This window comes from Podarcis muralis, chromosome 3 (assembly GCF_964188315.1).
Source record: "Podarcis muralis chromosome 3, rPodMur119.hap1.1, whole genome shotgun sequence".
Classification (NCBI taxonomy): domain Eukaryota; kingdom Metazoa; phylum Chordata; class Lepidosauria; order Squamata; family Lacertidae; genus Podarcis; species Podarcis muralis.
The window spans coordinates 45,146,949-45,173,486 of NC_135657.1; the positions used below are offsets into that span (position 1 = coordinate 45,146,949).

General features: G+C 38.3%; 1 protein-coding gene across 17 annotated transcripts in view; it reads right to left on the reverse strand.

Annotated features, from left to right (window-relative positions):
- The window catches only part of RYR2 (ryanodine receptor 2), a 235,952-nt gene that overhangs the window by 13,708 nt on the left and 195,706 nt on the right, over positions 1-26,538 (reverse strand). For 16 of the 17 annotated variants that reach the window (XM_077925763.1, XM_077925761.1, XM_077925758.1 and 13 more), the window contains 14 exons: positions 24,143-24,242; positions 22,501-22,580; positions 21,381-21,457; positions 20,932-21,005; positions 12,641-12,721; positions 11,888-11,976; positions 10,673-10,801; positions 9,977-10,081; positions 8,397-8,478; positions 5,258-6,561; positions 4,512-4,579; positions 3,862-4,009; positions 2,461-2,547; positions 548-766 (listed from right to left, as the gene is read on the reverse strand). In XM_077925763.1, the coding sequence (XP_077781889.1) occupies positions 548-766; positions 2,461-2,547; positions 3,862-4,009; positions 4,512-4,579; positions 5,258-6,561; positions 8,397-8,478; positions 9,977-10,081; positions 10,673-10,801; positions 11,888-11,976; positions 12,641-12,721; positions 20,932-21,005; positions 21,381-21,457; positions 22,501-22,580; positions 24,143-24,242 (2,643 nt within the window). Of the gene's footprint in view, positions 1-547; positions 767-2,460; positions 2,548-3,861; positions 4,010-4,511; positions 4,580-5,257; positions 6,562-8,396; positions 8,479-9,976; positions 10,082-10,672; positions 10,802-11,887; positions 11,977-12,640; positions 12,722-13,842; positions 13,985-20,931; positions 21,006-21,380; positions 21,458-22,500; positions 22,581-24,142; positions 24,243-26,538 lie in introns of those variants that run through there. The other variant, XR_013392185.1, reaches the window with a different exon arrangement.

A 26,538-nucleotide genomic window follows, 5' to 3' on the forward strand; every position in this document is an offset into this window, starting at 1 on the left:
TAAATTTGAAGCATTTTGAATCTCAAATGCATTCAAAGTACTTTTAAAAATGGCAGCGTAAATCTTTGTTGCATCTATGCCCTTGGGGAATAGCACACACACATCTCATATAAGATCTGTGCAAAGGAAGAAAAAACTATCAGGAGCACTGCAAATGCTACACAATTTTTCATCTTATTTTGAAGATTTTGTTTTAAACAAAGAAATCTACCTTTGACTCTTAAAACTTTGATAAAATAGGATATCAAGGCACTGCAGGTTTTCTACTGTTCCTCTTGCCACTTCTGAAAGATTTCAATGTGATGTATCTAACAATATTTCATATTTGTAGCACGTTTTACAGTATTCTTAGTATCATTACTTCAAAGCAAGAGCTTCATTGGCTCCCAGTTCACTTCCTATACAGTGCCCTGGATATTTTAATTGAAGGAACTGTGTGTGTGTTTGAAAAAGCATCCTGCACACAAGCCAAAAAAAAAAAATTAAAGATACAAGACATTATTTGTAACTACTTCAATGGAAATGTATGAATTCCTTGTCCTCTTACTTTCAGACAGTAATATCCAATGATGCAGAAAAAGGAAATGACTGTGTGCAGAATGGCTAAAATGCGGAGTGTGGGTTCCATGTAGCCACTACTTTCTTCAAGAACATAGTGCACTGTGATGATTCTATGGGAAGGACTTTCTAAGCTGCTTAACTTGGAGTTTTCAGCAATATTAACCACAGGAACCTCCTTTTCTTCAGCCACTGCAGATGTGGAGACCTGTTGAAATAAATTGAAGTGAGTAGAAAAAAATAAAAACGCTCTGACTGTGAATTTCTGTTCTCAGAGGCTCCTGGAGGGCATTCCTGACACGTGAGATGGCACCTCCTCCTGAAGCCTTCAGGCACCAAACACCTGGTTGCTTCTCCAGGGAGAGAGCCGCTTACCTCCCAGACCCAACTGGAAGATCCAGTAACACATATGCTCATTCAGAAAGACATTTAAAATTTACGCCTGTTGGTGTTGTGAAAAAAAGAATTAACAATAAATATGGCAGTGTTAATAGTCAAACAATCAATATAAAACAGGCCGGAAAAGGAGGAAGAGGACAGGCAGGAACAAATTCCTGAAGTTCTGATTTTTCTGCTCTACATGTGTGGAGCATAAACTGGATTAACCTAATAATCCCTAGTTCCAGGAAGGAAGAGGTGGACTGAATGCCCTCCTGGAGAGGCTGAAAACAGAAAAGACCTTTGGTCATACCATGAAGGGCACTTCGAGGTGCATATAAAGATCAGCTCAGGTGGGACTAGATCTCCCTCTCGTGGCTGAAGGCAGGAATCACTATTCATTTACCAGAAGCCTGTGGGTCTCACTCTAGGGCCATTGTTTTTATGTTAAGCCATGTAGAGAGGAGAGAGTATACACAGCAGCAGCAACATTAGGGTTGCCATGCACCCGGTTCTGCCAGATATGTCCTCTTTTCAGCATAAAAAATCCTATCTGGGGGGATTTTTAAAAGTAGGCAAAATGCCTGGAGTTGTTTTTTTGTTTACATGTGGCAATATTTAGTCTTGCGCCTAGCGAGCATCAGAGCAGCAACTCTGAGCACCTGGGAATGGAGGACTGGGTGTGGGGGGAGAGATACGGAGGAGAGGAAGGCGGAGACCAGTGGGCATTTGCCTTTCCTGGAGCAGAAGCTGCAGAGGGAAGAATATGCAGGCAGGAGCAATCAGTTTCAGAAAGCAAGAGCATCGTGGAAGAGTGGGGAGCTTTAAGTCAAGGCTAGAGGCAGAATGGAGCACTCAAGCCGCAGGATGTTGGAGCCTGAGCAATCAGCCCCAGAGGCAGCGGCTATTGTTATTGTTGCCATTTCCCCTATGACTTGTCTCGCCGCTGGACAACGTGTGTGGAAACTGGGAGGGGTTGGCTGTAGGTGGAAACTACTCTGCGGCTGGAGGGTATTTAGCCAGTCACCCTCCACCTCATCCCTGCACCTCTCCTGATCTGTGTGATTCTTTCTCTCCCTCCGCCCCCCCCCCCCCGCCAAAGATTATGTGCTCTTATGGGGATGACCCATAGCTTAGTGGTAAAGTACACACTTTGGATGCGGAAAGACCCAGGTCCAATCTCTGACATCTCCTGGTAAAGGCAAACCCTCTCTGAAACCTGGAAGAATCACTGAAGACAATACTGAACTAGATTTGTGTTTGTGTGTGTCATACAGTGATAAGCTATGTAACCCTTTTTGCTCCTAAAATGTCAGTTTTCAGCTCACGATTGTTTTGATATGCTGGGATTGCCCAGGAAGGCTGAAGAACAAGAAAATGTATATGTTTACTTTTTGTGCATATGTATACTTTTTGTATACATTTTAACTTTTTGTGTACAGTATATGTGTACTTTCTGCATACATTTTCATTTTTTATGGTACTTCATTTACACTTCAGTGGATGAAAACATGAAGGAGTTACCTTATAGAAGAGCAGAATGAAATTAATGGCAAATGCAACAAACAAAGCCAACATCCTCATATTGTAGAAATTCCGAGCAAAATAGTTCTGAAAGACAAAATAATAAATGTTAAATGCACTAAATACTTACATTTGAATAATTCAGCTCCATTAACCTACAGAATGTGATCTTGATTACCACATTTACTCGAACCTAATGCTCACCTTTTTTGGCCAAATTACATTGTGAAATTTAAGGTGTGCATTAGATTCGATGGCACATTTACATTCACCAGCAAATACTTTTTTTGGTGTTCATTAAGGAATTCACATAATCCAAGTGAGTCAAGGTTTTGGATTTTTTAGCCATGATCAGATAAAGCAGGGGTGGCTAATCTTTTTTGGCCTAAGGGCTGCTAATCAACCCTCAGAGGAGCACATGCTAGTAATGGGTGTGGCCAGAACAAAAGTGGTCACTGCCAAAGTGGGCCCAGACACACAGGTAGCACATATACCACCCCCTTCTCTGGGTTAGTAAACCAATCCACCGGGGCTGCATTTTGTGATTGGTATAATTTACATGCTGTCTGAGTAGAGTGTGAGAACAGGAAAACCATCTTATCTCTTCCACTGTACATGTACTTTTGGAATGTACTTTCACTTCTGTTGTTCTCTCGGAGCTGGAGAGAACAGACGTGATTACATAAAGGTAAAGGAACCCCTGACCATTAGGTCCAGTCGTGACCAACTCTGGGTTTGCGGCGCTCATCTCGCTTTATTGGCCAAGGGAGCCGGCGTACAACATGTGGCCAGCATGACTAAGCCGCTTCTGGCGAACCAGAGCAGCGCACGGAAACGGCGTTTACCTTCCCGCTGGAGCGGTACCTATTTATCTACTTGCACTTTGATGTGCTTTTGAACTGTTAGGTTGGCAGGAGCAGGGACCGAGCAATGGGAGTTCACCCTGTCGCCGGGATTCAAAATGCCGACCTTCTGATCGGCAAGCCCTAGGCTCTGTGGTTTAACCCACAGCGCCACCTGCGTCCCTTGTCTGTACATAGACTGTAAATAAACATAGTTTAGAACTACGAATGTTTTTTTCTTCTTGCTGTGTTCTGCCAGAAGAATAGTGTGCACTTTTCATAAGAAAAGTGTCGCTGAGAGGCACTCTGGAGATGAAGGGACATGCCATTCCAGAGCTGTGCCTACTGGGAGATGCTCGGAGAAGGAGGGAGTCTCTGGCGAGCCCCAGAGCGTTATAAAATCGCAACACTCTACTGATCTATGCCCATCAGCAGAGGTAGGGGCAGGCTCCTCCACATCACAGAGGTGGCCTTGGAGGAGAGGTTCTTCTCCTTCCAGTGCTGCAATTGTGAGGAAAATTGCTTTCCCTGCTCTTCAGAGATGACTTATTCCACTTACAAGAAGTTTCTGCTGGTATGCAATAATTTTCTTCCAGAAGGCTGATTCCTGTGATTCTGGTTCACCATGCCTATGTTTGTGGCGCTGCCTTTGTTTCTGCTTTGCTTTATCTTCTTTTGCTTTCTCTTCCTTTTCTCCATCTTCTCCTCTAAAAGCATAAATCTTATTGTGAGTCACACTCTATTAATTAAAATATAATCTCTCATTGGAAAAAGAAACAATATTTCATGGTCACTTTAAAGAAGACTGGGTCCTCTTTCAAGTACTTACTGTATGTGAGATGATCACAGCTGGAAAGGGCATTTAGGGAATGTATAATGGATAAGGGCTTATAAAAGCCCTTGAGATACAAGACACTTATAATAGATTTAACACAGTGAGAAGAAAATAAATGTGGGTTAAAAAGGGAAAGGTCTTTACAAAGCAATTACAATATAATTAATTCACATTGAAGCACACAGGATGTAAAACCCTTTTAACAATGACAGCTCAGTTTTATAGAGGAGTACAATGATCACTTTAGCAGTTAAAAGATAAGGACATAAATACAACTGAGTTGTCATTTATTTCAATGGGTTTTGCTTCCAAGTGCATTTAAGACTACAATATTCATAAGTGGATTCATAAATGCTAGAAATATTGGCACATACTCTGCTTTCTCAGGTACAAATTTAGTTTCTTCTTTCTCATCCTTTTCATCTTCGTTCACCTTCTGGTCCTTCAACAAATAAGGAGGAAACAATTACGGCAATGCACAACTTTCAAGTCATGTTTTTAAAAACCTAGCACCATAGCCTTGAATATGTCATTTAAAATATACTAATGTTCATGCTGAGTAGAAAATGAGGAAACTCCTATTTACTTGAAAATATTGTTTTCTATTTAAAACTCAAACAAGTTATAAACAGAGTAGATGAGGAACTCTAACCATGTCACTTTAGAAAGATGAAAGCTTTGCTTGCTCAATATTATTGTTGTTGCTGTTAGTTGTATTTTTCACAAAAGGTGAAAGCAACTTACGCAAACCAACATTAGAAACAACAGTATAAGTGACCTATAATGTTCACTGATATGTACAGAAGAGTATTTATTATTTATTTATTGAATTTATATATCGCCCTATACCCGAAGGTCTTAGGGCGGTTCACAGAATCTCAGGGTGGTTCACAGATTCAGCACAACCCACCCAACTAAGATATGACAGAAAATTAAAGTTCAAAAAATAAGTAGTGATGGTGCCAGGCATGCCCCTCTAGAGAGAATACTCTGTAGTTGTTAATCCATTGAAAAATGGGATCAACATGCATGATGTGCTGATTTATATTTCCTAAAAACAATTTTTAAAAGTCTAAAAACCAGATTTAAACAGTATAGACAAACAAATTATAGTGTGTACCTGTATTTTTTCTTGCACATCAGGTAAGGGGAGTAAAGAAGGACTGCTCAGCAAATCACTTAGGCCTGCATTTGGATTATGTGGGATTAGTTTATATTGTCCTCCCTCTCTTTTTAAATCCAAGCCAAATATGTCCGAGAGGAGGTCACTGTCTTCTGACAAAGCTTTGAGATCGGTCAGATCTTCTGCAGGCAGGGGAGCTTCTGTTGGCTTTCTTTCCGCTTCTTCCCCTTCACCACGCACCTCATCTTGAGTAGGGTCAGGCATGTTGGCTAAGAGTTCAGCCACCTTGATTTTCTTAGCCCCTTCAACTAGGCTTCCTCCAAGCAGCAAACTGTACATGATTTGAAAGAAGCCTCGGAAGACGCTTGATATGAAATGCATTAAGCCCATTAAAATGCTCCAATATGAGGAGAAAAAAGCCATTGCCATGTCTTTCATGGTCATCTTTTTCATCTTCTTCATCTGCTTCTTGATACTTTTCATGCTTAGCACTTTCATGAGTGTCATTATGTTATACCTGAGAGCTACTAAAGCTGATTTAACAGTTACTAGAGAGAAGAAGCCCATTCTGGGATCCTGTTCCTCAGGTTTCTCGTTCTCATTTTCTTCTTTATTTGCCGACCTCTCATTCAAATCTGACTCGGAGATCTGAGCTGCCAATTGCATTTCAAATATGGTATCCTCACAAAAATTGACAAAAAGCTCCATTTTTTCCTTTTCCCCTCCTTCATTTACTACATCAAATATAAACTGTCTCTTTGATTCTTTAACTTGAGGTTTTTCCCATTGTGTCCGACTTGATTCACTTATCTCAAAGTAAACTCGTTCAATGCGCTTTGCGCTACCCATTATCTCTATACGCCCTAAGAAGGGCTGAAAATAGTTCAAAACACTATCTGCCAGTTCAAGAAAAGTCTGCAACCGAGTGTCATGAGGCATGTGCTCTGACAAGTTCGTCAGGAGGACAGCAACATTGAAGCCAATGTCTTTGGCTGGCTCATGAAACCGCTTCACAAATTCTTCATAGTCCAAAGTCTCATTCTCATCTGTTTCAGCACATGAGAGCAAAAACTCGGTTTCAGATTGAGTATAGTGTTTGTGGCTCTCCATGGCTTTGTGGAAATCTCTTTTTGAAATGATACCCTTTCCGTCAGGATCGTATTCTTTGAATGCATCAGAGAAAGTTAAATCCTTCAGTTTTAGGAACATATCAAAAAACTTTAAAATCATTTCTACATTGTTGGAGGATTCCACTAGCATGTCAACCATCTGCTTGCCGATTGTGCCATTCACAACATTACCTGAATGTGGAAAAGTGCATTGAAATTCTTGTTAAAATATTTACTCAGTTAACAACTAGAGATATATAATGCCTTGTAAACTGTTCCAGACATCAATAAAATTACTAGATAGAATTTCAGAGGTGAGCATTTTGAACTACTGATAGTAATACGGGGGTGAGCAACATTTACGTTAGGAGAAAAATAATCAGGCTTGTAAGATTCCAGACTTTTTGATATACAAGCCTTAAAAGATTGCTGAAACCTCATGGCCTGAATACAACAAAGGGTTAAGCTTGCTTAAGCCCACTGAAATCAATTAGCTTAAGGATGCTTAACTCTGTGTTGATTTAGGCCTTTGCTTCTTTAGCATTTACCCAGATTTCCTGTTTACTGAAATATCTCCAGGTTCATTTGCACATAGGATTACATGTGGGTCAATAGTGAATATGGCTGTTGCCTTGCTTTAAAGCAGGAGTGAGGAACCTCTAACCCACAGGCCCAATTTGGCCCAGCATGCGTCCCAATTTGGCTTACAAGGCTGTTTTCCCCTACCCACGCCCATCTGCTGCCATATGTGACATCAGGTGTGTGGCAGGTAGAGACTAGCTGAATTGGCTGCCCAACTGAGTTTCCTGTAGGAAATTAGATTGCGCAGCTGATCCTTGTAGACAGCAGGATTGACACTGCCACCCATCAGCCCTGGGGTATGAGCTCAAGGCTGCTGCATGGGTTGTGTGACCAAATTTCCTGCGGGGAACTCAATCACACAACCACTGCCTGCAGAAAGTAGCAGTGCCAGCCATATGCTCAGCACTGGCAAACATAGGACTGGCAAAGCCTCTTGCACTGTGGCTGCCAAGTATCTGGTAACCACAACTAGCTGTTGGGGCATTTTGCTGTGGAAGAGATTTTGACAGGTGGCCACAACAACCCACCTCTCCGTCATCTGGCATAATGATGCCAAGGTGATTGACAAGTGGGTGGTCACATCCCCCTGTCAAAATTGGCTTGTAAGACTGGAAACTGATATGGATCTGGTCTGTTGGGCCAAAAAGGTTCCCCACTGCCGCCTTATAGAATGGAACCAAATAAAACTTGTGGGTAAAAGCTTTTTTTTTTCCATATGCATTGCAACTTGTGTTCGTGGGAAATCACTAATCCAATAATGTACACATTGGCTGGCTATAAAACAAAAACATTCTGAAATAATTTCAGCTAGTAGAAGGCAACAAGATGCAGAGGAAAAAATAGAAAAGGGCTTATGAACAAAAAGAAACAGAAGTCAAGCTTTGAATAATTTGTGTATTTGGATAAAAAGTGATCCATTTAAAGTTGTATAAATTCTGTTTTGAGGCTTTTATGAAGACTGCTTACAAAACTGAAACTCATAGAAACAAAAAAATCAAGTTATGTTAGTAAATACTGTTTTCTCTACAACCTTTACACAATAACAGTAAAACTGAACATTTTACATTGTGCTTTTATTGGAGACTATAGTACATTAGCAGGTTCCATGCTCTCTGAGCCAAACTAGAGGTGATGTTAAATGAGTCTTTGTAGTTCACCAGAACATTTTTAAAAATGCAAAGAGCAGCTATGAGATGGTCACGGCGGCTGATAATTACAGGGATCATAGCAGACAGGAAGGGGGAGTTTAAACAGTCTCCTCCCTTGATGTAGCTGTGACAGAAATAGATCATATGAAGCTATTTGTATTAGGACGAAATCCTCCATTGGCACCAATTTTTTTTTACCTCTTTGCAATTTGAAAAAAGTCAATAAAGGTTTGGTTTGGGGTTTGCTTGTGTGTGTGTTTTTAAGAAAAAAAAGTTTTAAAATGAACTTGAAATTACCTTCTAACATAGATAACAACATGACCACCATATCCTTCTGAAGATCCATTAATTCTTTCAGTAATTCAATTTGGCTAGAATCCTGTCAACATAAAATACAAGATTCATGGCAGTGTTCTTTTAGCCCAGCAACTATGATCATATTGAGAAAACTATGTCTCTGGCTTAGAATTGGGGGCTCACTGATTTCTGATAATACTGTGACAGCTACAGGTCCCTGCGTCACTTTGAACATTCGAGAGTAGCTTTTGGGTGATGGAGAAGGTGGAATGGAAAAGGAGGGGCTGGAAGGTGGAACACAGCGTGTGACTCTTTGGATCAGATCTTTAAAAAAGAAACTCAGTTTTCCCAACAATAATTGGTTGATTTGAACCAATTGCAAACTATCTATGAATAAACAATAGCTTTGAAATGTGGCTTGAAATAATTAACGTTTTTCAGAATGAAAATCAATCATTTCAATATCACTCAGGATTTGAAAGCAGGTTAGCCAAACCCTGATATGAATGAATCTGGTTAAATATTGTTCTGTTGGTGCAGATGTAACATGGAACTATGTTTAAAGCTGAAGGGGAAACAAAAGGAATTCAAAGTGTAAAAAAGGAGGGTGGGGATAGGATGGCATGTGAGACCCCCTCCAAATTTCTGGTTAAGTGCAGTTTCATGTCTGCAGCAGGGCACACTTGTGTGAGTGTGTGAGTGAAGGGCACACTTGTGTGAGTGTGTGAGTGAAGGGCACACTTGTGTGAGTGAAAAATGCTTACACCAGAGGTGGTTAACTCCCACTTAAGAGAGGCCTGAGGTGACTGCCCAAGGAATTTTTCTTGTTGCCAAGATCACACTGATTTTGGTGACAACAAAAGTTGAGGATTTAAACACAACGTGTAAGTACGATAGTTTTAAGGTAATAGTAAATTTAGATACAACGTTTAAGTGCAGAAATAATGTAGTTTCAAATATGCAGTGATATAGTATAAAGGTACATAAAATACCAGTAAACAATTGTTTTATACAAGTCTCAATGGCAGTCAAAAAGAGTCCATATTATATATCAAATAGGGCCAAAAAGGAGTATCCGGAGTGTGAATCAGATGACGACTCAGTAATGGTGACCAGGACAGGGCCCTGTTTCGGAGTAAACGCCTTCTTCTGCTCGGTTTTTTTAGGACTATAAATCTGTTGGAAGTCAGTACTGGTATTTTATGTACCTTTATACTATATCACTGCATATTTGAAACTACATTATTTCTGCACTTAAACGTTGTATCTAAATTTACTATTACCTTAAAACTATCGTACTTACACGTTGTGTTTAAATTTACTATTAGCCTCAAACTGTTATTCTTAGCAGAATATACACGTTTTTCTTTTCAACTCTCGAGTAGGAATTATTCCTTATATTGAAACTTGTGGCCAGAGCTCTTGGTATATCCTTTTCAGTGCTTTTGACAGGCTAGCACTCTCCCTGAGAGACCAAGTATGTAGCTTCGGGTACTCCTTGATACTACAAGCTGTGACTATCTTCTTTAATAAAGTTAAAGTAAAATATTTTTTTTAATTTATAGATAGAGATATTGTACCTGAGAAAGCTTCATCTGCATATGGGCAAATACATGAAGAAAACCAACAACAGCATCCCACAGTCTGCTATGCGCCAGACTCTGCTGGTTACCCGTACATGGTCCCTGAAAAAGAGGTTTTAACAAACAACAAAACTGAAGTTAAAAGGGAAATATAACATAAGCTGCCTCTGGCTGATTACTGTCACGACAGTGGGAATGGCTAATGAAAATGTTACACAAATGAAACATCTTTGAGAACAAACTCACATGCTTAGCCCATGGGGTCCCTGTGAAAAATGGCTTTTCCATTCACCTTCACATACACATTAATTTGTATACACAAAATTGTCCACCCATTTCAATGGATGGAGACTGGATTAAGTGTAGGGAAGCATCACTTGGACAAGAATATGAACAGAGTTACTGGCAAGGGTGAGAACTTCAATACATAACATGGGCAATAGCCAATGAAATGCTTCCAGTAGAGGATTTCTGCTTCCACCACAGAACCTCTCCTCTTCTTTCTCTGCACCCTCCCCAAATTTGTTCTAGAGGGCTGAGAGACACACCCACCCCAAATATATCTAGTGGGAGAGGAGAGGGAGTGGAAGTTATATTGTGCAGCTGAAAGTTATTGCTCCAAATGTTCTTTCTTACCACCCACCATACATGCAGACACTTTATACCGTGTTTGTGGGTTGTTTCAAACATTACCTGAATATATTCTGTAAGTGTATTGAAAACCTGCTTTGCAACTTGAATTGCTTTAGAGAAATTACGTTGTCCTTGTTCATCAATAACATCCTTTCCAGAGTAATACCAATAGAAATCACTAATTGATTCCTGAAAGTGGATGAAGAAATATACAAAGTGCATGAATTCACAACTCAGAAACTAGAGACTATTTTTGTATTAGACAACTAACTGAATAAATAATCATTATTAGTGATAACATCACTAAAATTGCATTTGACATATTAAAAAAAAAAGCAAAGTGTTCAGAAAGTCTCCAGAACTATGACACTGACTAATGTCACTTTAAGTTCCAGTTCCCAGAATTCTTCTAGACAATGGAAAGTCCATTGCAACTAAAATCAGAGTAAGCTGCTAGTTTGCATTAGCTTTTTTCTGGGGCTTGATTCCTTTGCTGCTTTTTGCAGCCTCACATGTTTGGGAAGATGCAAGAGATCATGGATGGGGGCAGGGCAACTAGCTGGCATTGGCAGAGAGTTGGGGGAATCTCAATTTTGATGCACCAGATTTGTCATCATGCTATTTTGAGGGTGTAGAAATTATAGAAGGATGCCACCAGTGTGCATAAGGCAATTAAGCAAGATCATGTTCTTAGACATTTGACTGTTTATAACAATTTTAAAAACAAACAAAAACCAAGGTATTATTTAACTCTGTAGGTACATGTCTTTCCCTCTCTTCTATTTTTATTTAAAAGCATTTATAAACTACAGTACTCAATATTTTTTTAAAAAAAAATTTAGAGTTGTGAAACAGTACAAAACATAAAAACACTAAAGCAATATAATAAAGCAGAGCTTTAAAAAACCATATAAAAACCATAGTACAGGGCCCACACTTATGGATCACGAAAAGCTAGTACAAAATTATTTTGTGCTTGTTGGCTGGTAAGCAGTGTAGCACAGGAATATTGACCCCCAGCCACCCACCCACCCATTGGAATTTATTTTTTCATACTCTCTTGGAAGCAGAGAGATTGGAGAGGTTTTTATTTCTTTCCTCCAAGTTCTCTTATACGGTTCTGGTTTGTTGTTGTTTTTTTAAATACATTAAAAGGTTTATAAATACTTTTAAATAACTAAAAAAAGTAGCAATATAAACACTTGATGTTACACAATTTTTCATTTTGATGCAATTCTTTTCAACAAACTAGAGTTCACATGCATTATATTTTACCTGAACTCTCAGTAAATAATCCACAGTAGATATTATAATATTGACAGTTGTATTGTTACCAGTCTGAGTCCTCAAGTAATTCTGAAAATCTTGGAAAGATAGAACAAGATTGAATTAACTTTAGCCCCTGTCTTAAATCCCTTTAAAATCTCCTATCAGAGTATAAAATGCATGTTTTCTAAAGCATATTTCCTGCTGATAATCTGTATTTTCCTTTTCCAAACATTTTAATTATGCTTAATTTTCTAGATTATGCACTATAGTTATTCTTGAGATAGTAGACTTTTTTTTATATTGTAGGAGAACTGAATTGAATTACAGGGAGGATCAAATTTAGTTTTCTACTTTCTGTCCACTTACGTTGAAGAAGAACATCTCTTGATTACAGCAGTAGTACTGTGCACTAAGTAGTACTACATAGCTATTAGGGAGATTGTCTACCTGGTAAAAAAAGACCTGTGTTATGGACATTTACAATTAGGGGAATGAAAGAATCAACAAAATAAGCAGTGTTGCTCCACTTATTTTTCCTGTATAACATGTTTCTAGAGATGTCATTTAATTTGTTTTCACAGCTCAACTGTTTAAGAAAATTGGCACTATCAATTTACATAACTATTCTTCCTTCATGCTGTGTTTACTTATTTGGAGCACTATTTGGAAAAATTCATTAAGGTGTTAAGCCTTTTACAGTGAGTACTTATAGCTGGTTACTCCAACACTGGATGAGTTAATAGCATTATTTAAACAAACCTGAGTTGTGCCCCTCGCAAAGCAACTGGAGGAACCGGAAGAGGTCACAAGTAAATTCATCATCTTGCATCACCTTTTCTCCTGTGGAAAAGCCAGTTGCCAGTAAATATTATGAAAAGTTGCAAAGTAACTCTGAAGCTTCACATATTCATCTGATTGATATAAAAAAACTGCATAGATTATAAGTGAATCTAGACTTAAAGCATGTTTTCAAAATCAAATATATGTCATACTCACTTGCAGGAAAGGTGTATTTATTTATCATAAGAAAAATATGTATAATTTAGAAATACATTTCTCTCAAAAAAATGGTAGCATGGGCTTGGCAACATTTTAGAAATTTCTGAACTTTGTATAATAGTTGAAATATAATCTTGGTTTTTTAAGTGTGACTAAAATGAGCTTCTGGAATAGGGCTACCAATTACTGACCCAATGAGGCTCCTGCAGAATTATTCCTCCATTCATTCAATTTGAAACATTGCTATGCTGCCTTCAATTTAAGATTTCCAGGGCAATTTACAGTAAAAAAACAAAAACAAAACACAGAAAGGCAGTACATAGAACAATCACAGGATGCATCAAAATTAACCAGAGTTTAAAAGCTTGGGGAAGTAAAATAAAAATAAAAAGGTCTTTGCTTAGCACACAAAGAACATTACATGCCAGAGTTCTGCATGCAAGTCCTTTCCTAAAGCCGTCCACCTCACTTTAGATGGTGAAACCATCCAGAAGGCTTTTGTGTATCAATACTTCAAATCGTGCCCAGAAACACTGACAGCTGTGTTTTGGACTGCCTGGTCTCTGGACGGTTTTCAAAGGCAGCCCCACACACAATGCATTTCTGTAGTCTAACCCAGAGTTTACAAAGCTTGGGTAACTATAGTCATTCATTCTATCCAGGAGAGATTACAAATGGCACACCAGCTTTAGCAGTTCATGCTACTGAGGCCACTTGGACCACTAGCAACAAAGCTGGATCAATGAGTGCTCCTCAGACTGCCAACCTGATCATTTAAACTGGAGTGCAGACCCTTCCAGAACAGACTGAACCACACACCACTAGAATATCTGGCTTGTTGGAAGTGAGTTTCAGTTTGTTAGCTTTCACCCAGTCCATCTCCTTCATCCAGACAGTGATTCAGCACTTCCAACATCTCACTTGATTCTGATGTAAAAGAAAGAAAATTGAGTATCACTTGCATTTTGTTGCCAATTGACTGTGAAACTCTGATGACATCAATCAGTGGTTCCATGCAGATGTTGAAAAGCACAGGATTGAATCCTGCAGTATACCACAGCACAAATGCTATGGGGATAAGCATAAGTCTCCTAGCACCACTTTCTGGAATCAAAATAGAACCATCAAAACATGATGGAACAACCACCAAGGCAGCATGAAACCCTGCCCTCCCATCCATCAGCTGACATTGCCAGTGGACTGATGTACAATAGGCATGTTTGGGGGGAAATGGCCTTGTAGACCAAATTGGACCCCATGGCAGGCCAAGATGAGCCTGCAGATTAGAGGTTCCCCACCCCTGCCATAAATATATGAAATAAAAAATATATATCCAGTAGCACCTTAGAGACCAACTAAATTTTTTCTGGCTATAAGCCTTAGTGTGCATGCACACTTCTTATACCCAGAACAAAAAATGCTACTGGATAATTTTTTAAAAAACAAATTATTTATTTCAACTGCATCAGACCAACACGGCTACCTACCTGAATCTATAAATATATGAAGTTTCAATTTATCAGAAATCTTTGTAAATGATTCACAAACAGGGTTTCCATCAGGCTTGTTCAAGAGCAATATTTGATGAGTTCTTAAAACAGGTATCTCAAAGGAAATTTATTTTAAAAGGTGACATTGAGTCATGGAATAAAAATTGTAGGGAGTCAGATCTTAATGAATGAATGGAGAGAATGGGTACAAGCCTTTTTTGAAGGACTGCTCATATTTCTATCCAAGTTTTGACACAGCAGGAGAAACTACAATAGAGGAATATGTTGTGCTTATATAAAAGAAAACTGGCAGTCTCAGCCAGAAGCCTTTAAAAACAATTTTGTATAGCTTGTGTTAAACATTCAGACAATGCAAAATTTTAAAAGTCTCATTGTACATGAACTATTTAGCTAAAATACTGCCATTGCCCATGCTGCATTTAAATGATATTGTTACACATATAGATGACTTCATGTTACTGCCATGGACAATCTGAAATAGAGATGTATTTAAACAAAAGTAATGTCTGGAAGAAATAAAAAGTGGTGTATGTACTCCCTTGAAAGTGCTGAATGCCAGACTACTAATGATCTCTCCATAGTCTTGTTCTCTCCTTGTCACTAATGATTACCTTTTTTGGACTATAACTTCCATCACTCCTCCTGCCTGTGGCAAATGGAGGTTGTAGCCTAAAGCATCCAGGGATCACCAGGTTAGGGAAGGCTGATTTTAAACTGTTACACATAAGCATACATATTTCACATTATAAGAGGAGGAAAAAGTGAATTTGTGGTAAAACTACCATTATAAAGGAAAAGAATAGAGGAACTAATTGAACTAATTGGAAGCAGCCAAGAAACTAGGGAGGTCTTGATGAGCTTCTATCAGCAACACAGAACTACAATTCAGGTAGGAACTAACAGTCCTTTCTTGTGTTGGTGATGAATTTCATCAATGTGGGATGTCTAAAGCTTACCAAATTCAGGTAAGATATATGGCTGCAGGTTATTGGTAAAGGACCTGTTGCGGGACTCTCCTACCAAATGCCACTTAATTCAAAGCATACAAATAAATTTCATTGAGCGCAGTGAAGGAACAAGGTGATGCCCAAGTGCTCTTGCTGTTGTTGTTGTTGTTGTTGGCGGCGGCAGCATCTGTCTGCATCAGGAGACAATGGAAGTGTATGCCTTTGGGAGAATTACAGTGTCTGTTGTGGCTTCAGGGCCTGAAACTGGAAGTGGTGCTGGCCGAAGGCAAACAAAGCAATTTCTAATTACTGGGATGGAGCAAGAGATGGAGGTAGGCTTCTTTGAGATCTCTTGAAGGAAAGTGTCATCAGGGTACAGGGCTACCTGTACAAATGATAGTTTCCATTCTGAATTGATTTGGGAGTTTCAGATCAAGTACAACTGTCCAAGAATTTGAGTCCCTCTTCAACACCATAAAGAATATGGAGTAGATGCTGAAGAGACACTCACCTCAAGGGACTGGTTTGATGGCAGCCATGTCTAGGAGGAGCATGAAGGGTAAGAGCCAAACCTGTGGTTCAACACTTGAGGGTGTACTGGACCAGGACTCATGTCCTCCTAAGGAAGACAAATGGCTCTTTTGGCTGGGAAAATTGATGTCCCCCCACACTCTGCTCCTTCTGACAAAGAAGCAACACAGGGCAAGATGGGGAAGGAAGGATAAGAGCAAAGTCATGGAGGAATGAAGGGTGTGGTTCAAAACAGAAGCTGATACATATTTTGCGTATGTGTATGCATATGTTTCTAAGGCACACACGAGGAAGATAAAGAGCAGGGTCAGGAGAGGATTAAAATTTGAGAAGACAAGAACATGGGGGGTGGGCTGATGTGGACAGTAAAAGGGAAGGAACAAAGCCTGGACAGTGGTAGCCAAGTCACAGAAATGGAACAGGAACTTAGAAAGGTTAAAAGCAACCCCCCTGGGGACAAATGCCTTGGGGAGAACGTTTTGGGCCGCAGAACAAACATGACCATTTTGATGAAGGCAGAAAAGTGAACTGAACTCTTGGGAGCTGCCTACTTTATTCAAGATTACTTTACTGCCTTCAACTACAAGTTGGTGCTACATCCCACATTGATCAGCTTCACCAGCAACATGAGAAAGCAACAATCCAGCAAGGCAAGTTTATTTCTTTTCATTCCAAGATTCCAAATCTGGCCCTTGTCATATGTTTATAGATGAAACAGTTCCTGTGGGTTTATCTCACAATAACGTACCTATGAAACAGCCCCTAGGCAGCCCAACTTGCACATTTGTATTTTCTAGAAGAAAGCTGCATTCTTTTGATACTGGCTTACTAAGTCACTTTGTTGACCAATTTAATAACAAGCATTATAAACAAACAAAAAAATAGATCAGGTTCTCTTAAACAACAGTACATGTTCTTTTCCTTGCTACAGCATGCACTAAATCCACTGTTGCTATGCAGGAAGAGGAGAACATGTGTTGACCGAAAACATTTTGTAATGTGATTCATTCAAGAAGCCATCAGTGATGCTCTGGAACCCAGCAGTTCTTGGAAGAAAGGGGGTGGGGCTAAAACTGGGAGGCAATGCAATAGCATAAAGCAGCGCTCCCTCTGCCCCTGTGCATATTTAGGCTGCAACACAATGCCTGTAAATCTCAGTGGCTGTGACGTCTGGGTAACATGCTTATGATCAGACTAGAAAATAAATTTCTACTATACATGTAACAATACCTAAAACTTCCCCTACAATGTCTGGGTCGTAAAATTAAGATCTCATACCAAGAGAAAACCAAAAAACAGTAAGAAAGTAAAAACCTTACATCTCAAACATTACCCAAGTATCTTGGACATCAAGTTAACATTATGTGTTAACTATCCTAAAATGTTCAAAGGAGAGGAAATAATGCACTTTCAAGCTTATCATGATTTATGTGAAAATTGTACGGATTATAAGGAGTAAAATGAAAATGTAGTGTAATTTAATGTACAATAATGTATGCCTTTGGTTTTGAACCTTTTCCCAATAATAACCACAGCAATTAAAACGTAACACATAAAGAAAACGCAACATTGATTACATCACAAAGACAAATTAGATACATATCTGGTAGAGAACCACCAATGTTTTTACCAGTGGGGGGTCCAGTATTAAGAACATGAAGCATGAAGTTGGTCATAGTGAGAGGGGATCAGGAGAAATATATTGTAGAGGAAGGGGCAGTACACAGGAAACAACTGGCATATTTATTTACTATGCTATTTTCTTTTTTCTCTCTAGTGGAAAGAGACAGTTAGTGGAAAGAGACACCACCAGTTAAAAGATCTCTCTGAAATAATTGTATTAACAAATACCCGCAATAAAAGCTCATAACTTAAACAAGTGAGATATAAAAACTTTGATAAACCAAGAGGATATATTATATACATATACAATTACTCAAAAGAATTAACACATCCCTCAACTTTGAAAAATGTGTTCTTTGAAAAATAGTATATTAGATCTCCATAATTTGAGTATCCATTTTAAGAAACAGCTTTTTGTAGCTTGTTGTGTACCTGGTTGTGTAGTCTACATTGTTCTGTCTGACAATTATACCAATACCCCTGGAGCCCATAAATTTTCAACAGTGTTCATACAGATGACTGCTAGAGGAATTGTGTCTATATAATTTCTCATTTCAAGTTCCCATTTTGATGCTTAGAGATCAATAATGTCTACCTATAGTGCACTGTAGGGTTGGAAAGTCCCCCATCACGAACATAAATGGATCCCTGTGTGTGTGTGAACTTCCCATATGCTTCAGTCCTGCATTCATGTTCCATATCCTCTACCCAACTGAATGAGGAAGTCCATTCATGAAGAACTCTGGATAGTTCAGGGCAAAATATTTAAAAATTATAGTATTCCATCAGAAGAGGGTTTTCATCATGTATGTGGCTACTTTTTGAATAAATAAGTTGTTGGAGTCTTTGTCTCTTAGAATCATTCATATTTTAGGAAGATTTTATATAATTATAACTGGTGATTAACAAATGACTTTTTAAAAAGGCACTTTCAGTTTAAAATTGAGCATTCTGAATTTCTCAGTTTCAAAGGAAGAGATTAAAGGAAATTAAGCAATTTGTATGTGAAGTTTCAGTGGAAGAGATTAAAGGAACTATTTAAGGCTGCAGTCTTATACATACTTGCCTTATACACACTTGAACTCAATGGGACTTACTTTTGCATAGATATGCATAGGACTTGATAACTTTTCCATGGAAATAATGGTTTTTCAGTGGTCTTAATCACCATGCCCAAATACTGCATTTGGAGTTGGTTCAATTGTGATTTCAACACATAGGGGTGCATTTATAAGATGTTAACTATTGGAAGAGTAATGGAGGGAATAGTACCTCTTTCCCTGTCAAAACTGATTTCAGCAAACTCACCCTTAGAATTTAATATCTCTACTGAATAATTGGTTTTGAGCTTTGCCCTGTCCACTAGAGTTCATGACTCAGTGAGGAACATTAGCATCTACAACATTGTAAGCGAAGCCTTATCAGCACAGTAATGATTTTTGTTAGCGTGCATTAATGATGTTTACTTTTACACTCTAAATGTATCTTCTGTCACTAAACGTCCCAGGCCGTATCTGACTAAGTCACACTCAGAGTAGACTCCCTGAAATGGATGGACTTGAGTCATGACTTAATTCATGGATTTCAGTGTGTCTGCACTGAGAGGGACCTCATCAGACACCATCACCCCTTCCTAGCCCACCTCCAAACCCAACTCTGGATCCTCCACTGATTTCCTATGATTGCACAGACCAATGCAGCCATAAAGCCACATTAAATACACAACAAAAATGCTACAGGAAGACTACAGCACATGGTGGGTTTTAATATCATATGCACACATTTTGTTTACATCCAACCATCACAAATACTTGGCCCACTAAGAAAATAAGCGCCACCAAATGAAGCAGGAAAAGAAAAAGAAAAACCAAAAAAGCTTGCTGCTCTTACATCTAGTGTGCCAGTTACTGTGCAAATCCTGAGAAAGGGAGGAAAAACAAAGATGTGGGGAAAGTTGGCATACAAACGTAAAGTTTGGAGAATACAACCATAATAATAATAATAAAAAGAGCCCACTCTTTTAAATTCCGAGAACAAAAACAAACTACATGATGTTCAGGAGCTGTACAGTGCTGACACAAAGCTAACAACAGGAAAAAGAAAGGCAATTTGTGTGCAATAATTACCACGTTCATGAGTGATGACTGAGGAAGGGAAAGACAGGACATTTATTTTTAAAAAAAGAAAACGAAAAAAGAAAAACATGAGAATTTGTTTCAGCAGATTAAAAATATACGTAGCATTGCTTTTAGCAATTCTCAATGAATCAAAAGCATCAAATCAGGAAAAAAAAATCCTTCAAATGAGGAGGCATAACTATATCCTGACATTAGATAACCATTCATTCATGTTAGTTATGTATAAATGCATGCCTTTACAGTTTAAGTAACAGATGTAGAGTTTTAAAAGAAAAATGAACTTATTAAAATGGAAATCCAGGAGTTACTGTGAATAATTATAAAAAAAATAAATTATGCCTTCAGTGTCCAAAGCATTCTGAAGAATAACAATGGATCAAGCAAATCTGTATGCAATCTGACTATCTTTACTCATATGAGCTGACTTTACTCAAATGAGTGAAAAATAAATGTGTATTTTCATACCACAATAAAAAAAGTGGAGCCCATTTGAGAAAAGAACAGAATTTAAAAGAAGGAGTCCTAATGTGCTTTAATGGTTTTCAGTCAAGTTAATGTGCATGGCTTTTAGCTTGATGAAAACATTTGAATAATAAAGGATATACAAGTTATAACAGCTGGAGGCAAAATAACTACTGATACATGCAGCATAAAAATATGAGTAAAGAAATTACAAAATGCAACGGTAAATAAACATTCAAGTTTTTCCCCTTTATTTTAATGAATAAAAATATGAGAAGTATTAGCTGAAGTAGGTTATGGAAGAAATACACTGGTAATACAGAGAAAGGATTGGTAGAACAACTAAACATATAGAAAATAATTCAGTGATCCTGGACAGAAACAATAACAATAAAATAGTACAAAGAGACAACAAAGGAATATTAAGAATGAGCTGATGATAGGGATAGAAGAGGCAAACTGGTTCAAAAGCAAAAGTTCTGATACTTGTATTTTTTAATGAAAAAAACTGAAGAAAAGGATTTCAAAACATTTCCAAGCAAAAATATTTCTGAAGAAGCCACCTTTCTGTGGTGTTATTAATTTTAGACTTTATACATCTAATTGTTACCTGTGGTAAAAATGAAAAAGAAATAAAGAAATAAAACCCCTCAGGAAAGTGGTTTCCTGTCAAAGTTCAATTACACTCTAAACAATTTGAGGATATAATATTTAAGTAACTAAAGAATGTGGCTTTAGTATGCAGCGGTCCTTCACTGAATAAATTTCAACATGACTTACTTTTTTCAGTGGATTTAAGGGGAAAAGTTACACATAATTTTTCATTAAGATGATAATACCTGATCCTTCTTCTGTTACCATGCCAAGGCCCTCTGCTTTGTTCTGGCGTTCAAAAGCATTTAGGTCAAGAACACTAAAATGAAAAAAAGCAATGCATAGTTCCAGTTTTACCACAGATTACATTATCTTATGTTGTAGTGAAGTAAAATATACTTATGTGAATCAAGTGTTTCTGGCAAAAGCATTGATTCATCACAAAAGAAGCATAGCCTTTAATGTTTTTTTTAAAAGTAAATGTGCCTTGGCTTCAAGAGAATTTTAAGGGCTTAATTATTTCAGAGGAACAAATAAAATATGCTGTGAAACTTGCTTAGGACAAACAACATCCACAGGTAGGCCCTTTTTTTGCCAGGCTGATAGGTATTTCGATACTGAATTTGGTTTCTTCATGTCTAACGATAACGTAGCATATTTAGTAATGTAAAATAATATAGTCGTTTTCTCTTACCTACAAGACTGCATAAGACCAGCAAGGCTCTGAAAGAAGCCTACATCCTTTTTGTCCTTGAGGTAGTCAAGCATTTTCTTCAAACCAAAAAGAGGAAAAAAATGTTGTGTATAGTACTACTACTGCTGCTACTACTGCCACTATAATCTCCAGAAGTGCTTGCAAATAGTAAAAGCATTAAAGTACACGGATCCATATAAAACACAGAAGAGACACAACAGAGCAGCAGCAATTTAAAAATAAAAACCAATAGCATTTTTAGAAGATACAAAATTTCTGGATGATTTAAAAGAGAAACTTTAGGGGGGAAAGTGAAGGACTGCATTTCAGTGAGAGTGAAAATGCAACCCTTGGCATCTCCAGGTAGGCAGAGGCGGCCCCCACTGGGGTACAAAAGTCACCCCAAAAATCTCTGTCTAGTTTTCTGTGAGGCTGTGAGTTTAGACAAGCACTGGGAGCTGAGCAGTAGGAGAAATGGCAAGGCAGTATGAAGGTAGATCAATCAAAGTGTGTGCAAGTGAGAATTAGCCAGTTAAACGGCCACAGTAGTGTGGCAAGATGTGGCATCGTATGAAGAATGGAGGCGGCTAGGAGATGGGCCCCCAGCTGTAAATCAGCCAGGCACAAAGCAGGCAGCTGCAGATCAGCATCAATCTCTTTCTCTCCCCCTCCTGCTCCCCCACTACTGAGTTGAATCCCTCCCTCCTTTCCCCTAAAGTCAGAAAAAAAATTAATGCAATATGCGCCTTTTCAAAGTTCAAAACTTGCAGGCTTCTTGCCAGTTGGGTTGCGTGGAGGCAAGTTTACTGGAGCCAAGTGGGAGGGGGCTTAGGCTGCAGTCCTTATCCCGCTTACTTGACTCAGGGCCTTTTATGTTACGAAGCTCTTTTTCTTGTCACCACCCACCTGGATTCTGCAGGGCTGGTAGGCAGAAACAGAACTTTTTACTGCTTGGGCAAGCAGTCTTTACAAAATCTGAGAGCTCCAAAATATTTCCTTATTTTTAATTAGTCACAAATGTTAAGCCGTCTTCAAAAAGTGCATCTATTCAAAATAGATACGAGAATACTTGTGTCTGAAATGAAAGAAATAATTAACATTGAGATACCAGCTAAATTACCTGCTGAACAGTAGAATTTCCTCCATTCAAGATGGCAATCCCAAGTTTTAGGGTGGCTGCAACCATTGGACCCATCTCACCTGAAAAGTAAACATTTATTTACAAAACTTCTAAATAATTTGTATGCTGATAAACATACAAACAATTTAAACAGTAAAACATATATATATATATATATATATATATATATATATATATATATATATAATATTATATATATATAATATATAAATTATGGTTTAAAATTAAGAGAAATAATAAACACCAATTAGACCATAAAAGTTTGATGCAACACAAATATTTTAAAAAACCAGAGATAAGGCTGGGCAGTTGTCTATCTAAAGGACATTCCAAAGCAATGCTGTCATAGCTGCCCCTCTTATGCATGGCCAGCTGAAAATGTAAACTTTTTTTCAATTACTGGACTGATAATTTTTTATTTACTTTAGTTAATATAATTCAGTTATATACAGTACCCATGACGTGATTGTAGAAACTGACATTGAGTTTTGGAAAATTGGACACCATAGTGGTTGGCCACTGTGGGAACAGGATGCTGGACTAGATAGGCCATTGGCTTGATCCAGCAGGCTTTTCTTATGTACTAGAAAAGCAGGCTCTTTCCTAGTACTTTCCCCAACACATGCGAAAGAAATCCACCCCCAATACTAATGAAATGCAAATGGCAGCTTTGGAGAGACCGTGTTGAGACTATTTTGTCCTTGGAGAAAATGGATTACATTTTGGCTGCTCAGCTGTTATAGTCCTGTGGCAGAGGCGGATTTAAGGCAGTGTGACTGGCGCCAAGCCTAGGAGGTGTTGCAGGGCACTACAACTATGATGTAGTGAACTGAGCAGAACAGAAGGCGAGAGGCAGGAGAGCACTGAATGTTGGCCTCACACAGGGCGCCACTGAAATTTGAAAGACCAAAGTCTGCCCTGCCTAAGGCTGCTCGGGCATTCTCCTGTGGCTGCTTTTAAGTTAACAAATTAGCTGCAACAAGGCAATTAATGTCACTTTTAATTTTGCCTTCAAACACCTCAGAGAAGCAGAACGACAGGGGTCTCCCTCCTACTTGTATTCCCCAAATCTACACCCAGTCCGAGAGAGTCATGAGCCAGTCATCTCAAGGAAGAGAGTTGGATGCGTGTAGCTGTCACTTTAAGTGAAGAACTTAAATCCTCACTCAATGCTTCTAACTAAGCTCTAAGCTGAGAAGATCTGGAGGCTGCCTGGAGACCACAGACAATGCCACCCACCCACCTACCTGCAGGGCTCCTGCCTACACCTTGAAGTCATCACCATGGTTCCCTCTTCTCATTCCATCAGTGGCACCAGAAACAGCTTATGAGGACCAGCATGGGCTGCAGGCTGCCGTAGCCTCATGTGCTGCCTCTCTCTCAGCTCCAGTGCTGATATTATTACTGTAAGTGAAGGTGGGCCCTATTTTTGACACCTATGTCTCCTTCTGGCTCAAGAGAAGACCTCCCACACCTTTGTACACATACACATTTCTGGCCAGGAATATTTGGGAACAGAAAACAAATGTTGACCTCTCTGATAGGAGCAAGATGGAACAGAACATTAAATTAAAATCTTCAAGAGATATAGCATATACATATACAATTTTAAAGCCTTTACCTTTACTGGCACTAATTGTCTGAAGGACCATTTCAGCAGCTCCTCGATCATGCAGTCTTGCTTGCTGGTACAGGAGCTTTTGCTTTTCCATTTCTTTTTCCTAAACATAAATCCCAGCCATTTAATTTAAGTTCACATTGTACCTTTTATGTAGGTATGAGCTCTATAGCAACTTTAGTCTAATACAGTATATGCAATACTGTATATCCAACATCTCTTTTACAGACTTCCGATCTCCTTGCTCTTTTTTTCGTATGGTAGAAATTTAGTGCCAGGTTTTTCAGTGAAGAATTGTCTCAACTGGAAATAATTAGGCTAGAATTCATATACCTGAGTTTGTATATTGTCTTGTCTCAAAAATGTTGTTTTGTACTATTCTGGTGCTGCAATTTTCACATTATGTTAAAATATTATCTAGTTTGAGTCTCTTATTAAAGTTCAGTTCATCTCTCTTACAATTCAAACTCACGCAATATGATAAAAGAATATGTTATATATTCAGTGACTATTTTAGAAGATGCATAATTTAGGGAGATGTGTCAGTTTCAAGTAAGCTGACATAAGAGGGTAAGCTTTGGTTCACCTTTAAATTTTACAATTTTGATGTGCTATAGATGGATGGGCATTGACTGATCTTTACTTTGAATAAATCTCAAACTCTAAAAAGGATAATAACTCAAAAGCAAGAAGGCAGAGCTAAATCTAGATAGCTTTTAGCTTTCAGCTTTCATGTAATAAATGGGAGAATGCTGGAAAATTTAGAATTATAGTTAAAAGCTGAAGTTGCATAGAGCCCTATAACTGGGAATCCATCCAAAGGTCCAGGTTAATGGAGCATGACACTATTAAGTCTCATAACATCAAAAACCACCACATTATGTAGGACCTAAAAGCAGTTGCAGCAGATGTAGTCAGTTTTGCTACCATAAACAAAAGCAAAAAGAAAGAAAAAAGTAGACACTGGAAGACAGAAGAGGCTTAAACAATTTAAAGCTCTGGATATATTCAACATCAAAAATCTAAATATTTAGGTGGGGGAGAAAATGTATTTAATAACAGTTACAGGGGGAAATCCTTGACTCAAAAGTTCTAATTTTATGCACACTTGATCGGGAATGAACAACAGTAAACTTTATTTTCAACTAAACACGATGATGAATGGACTGTGTCAGTTATTTTGTTACCAGAGAATTCTTACATTTGCTGCTGCTGCTCTGTAATCATAATGTGAAAATAAAATGCATAACTATATTAGTCTCTTCCTATGGCTGAAACTTCTCAAGCGTTATAAGAAATCTAAATAAAGCACAGATTAGGAAAAGTGGAATATATGGCAGCGCTGCATCCCACTGCGGCCACTGGAGTTTGAAAAGTTTGCATTTTTGTTTAAACCTCTTCCTATGAGGGGAGAAACAAAAACAAAGACACACACAACCAAGACATGACAATGACACCGTTTCAATGAAGCTGCAATACAATATTTTGACTCAAAAGTCTTCTGGATATTTTTTCTACATTCCTTTTTTTAGACCCAACCATCTTTTTCTTTCCATTCCACAGAAAAAAATCACTTATCCATTTTTGCCATCATTTTAAAAACAATAACAACAACATTAGCATGAGGGCAGTCTCCTTTCAGCTGAAGGATAGTTGAGTGGCAGTAATTTTGCATTATTTCACCAGGAAAGTCATTTCCAATAGCAAGTGGTAGCAGTGAGAACAAAATCCAAAAAGTTATTAGATATCACTATCTAATTTTTCCCTTTAAAGAGCAATTGAGCCTACACAAATCCATTTTATTTGTGAAGAGGCAGGAAAATAAATCAGCTTGGAAAGAGGGTGGGGGGGCGACAATTCAGAACACAAAAAGAAAGTGATCTGAAGAAAAGAAACATTATTGCATACTTTAACACAGAACACAAATATACAGCTATGTGACATATGTAATACAATCTTGTTCCTGCTGAATGTCTTCTCCCACTTAAAACAACACTATTAAATGTGTCATTATAGATTAATTTCACAAGTAGTTATGTGTATAACGACTCAACAGTTAGTAAGTTGCACATGTTCTGGAGAGATGCATGCAAGATCACTGAGAGGGTGAGGTATGGGGCGGCGGCAGCCCCAGACTCCCAACTTCCATTAAAATAAGTTCATCTCCAGCTGCTTTAGAACAAAAGCTTTAAAACAAAGTGTGAAAGCACCGTTTGAAGCAATTACTTTGTGATATATGAGCCTTTTCTCACTTTCATTGTTTTAAACCAATGAATATAGTAGAGTTTTTTTTAATTTATCCATAATAGTAAATAGTGAAGTTATGATTCAGACCCACGGCAAAGTGAACCACATTTACGTAAGATGTTAATAGTCAAGAAATTCCAGAAGAATTTATT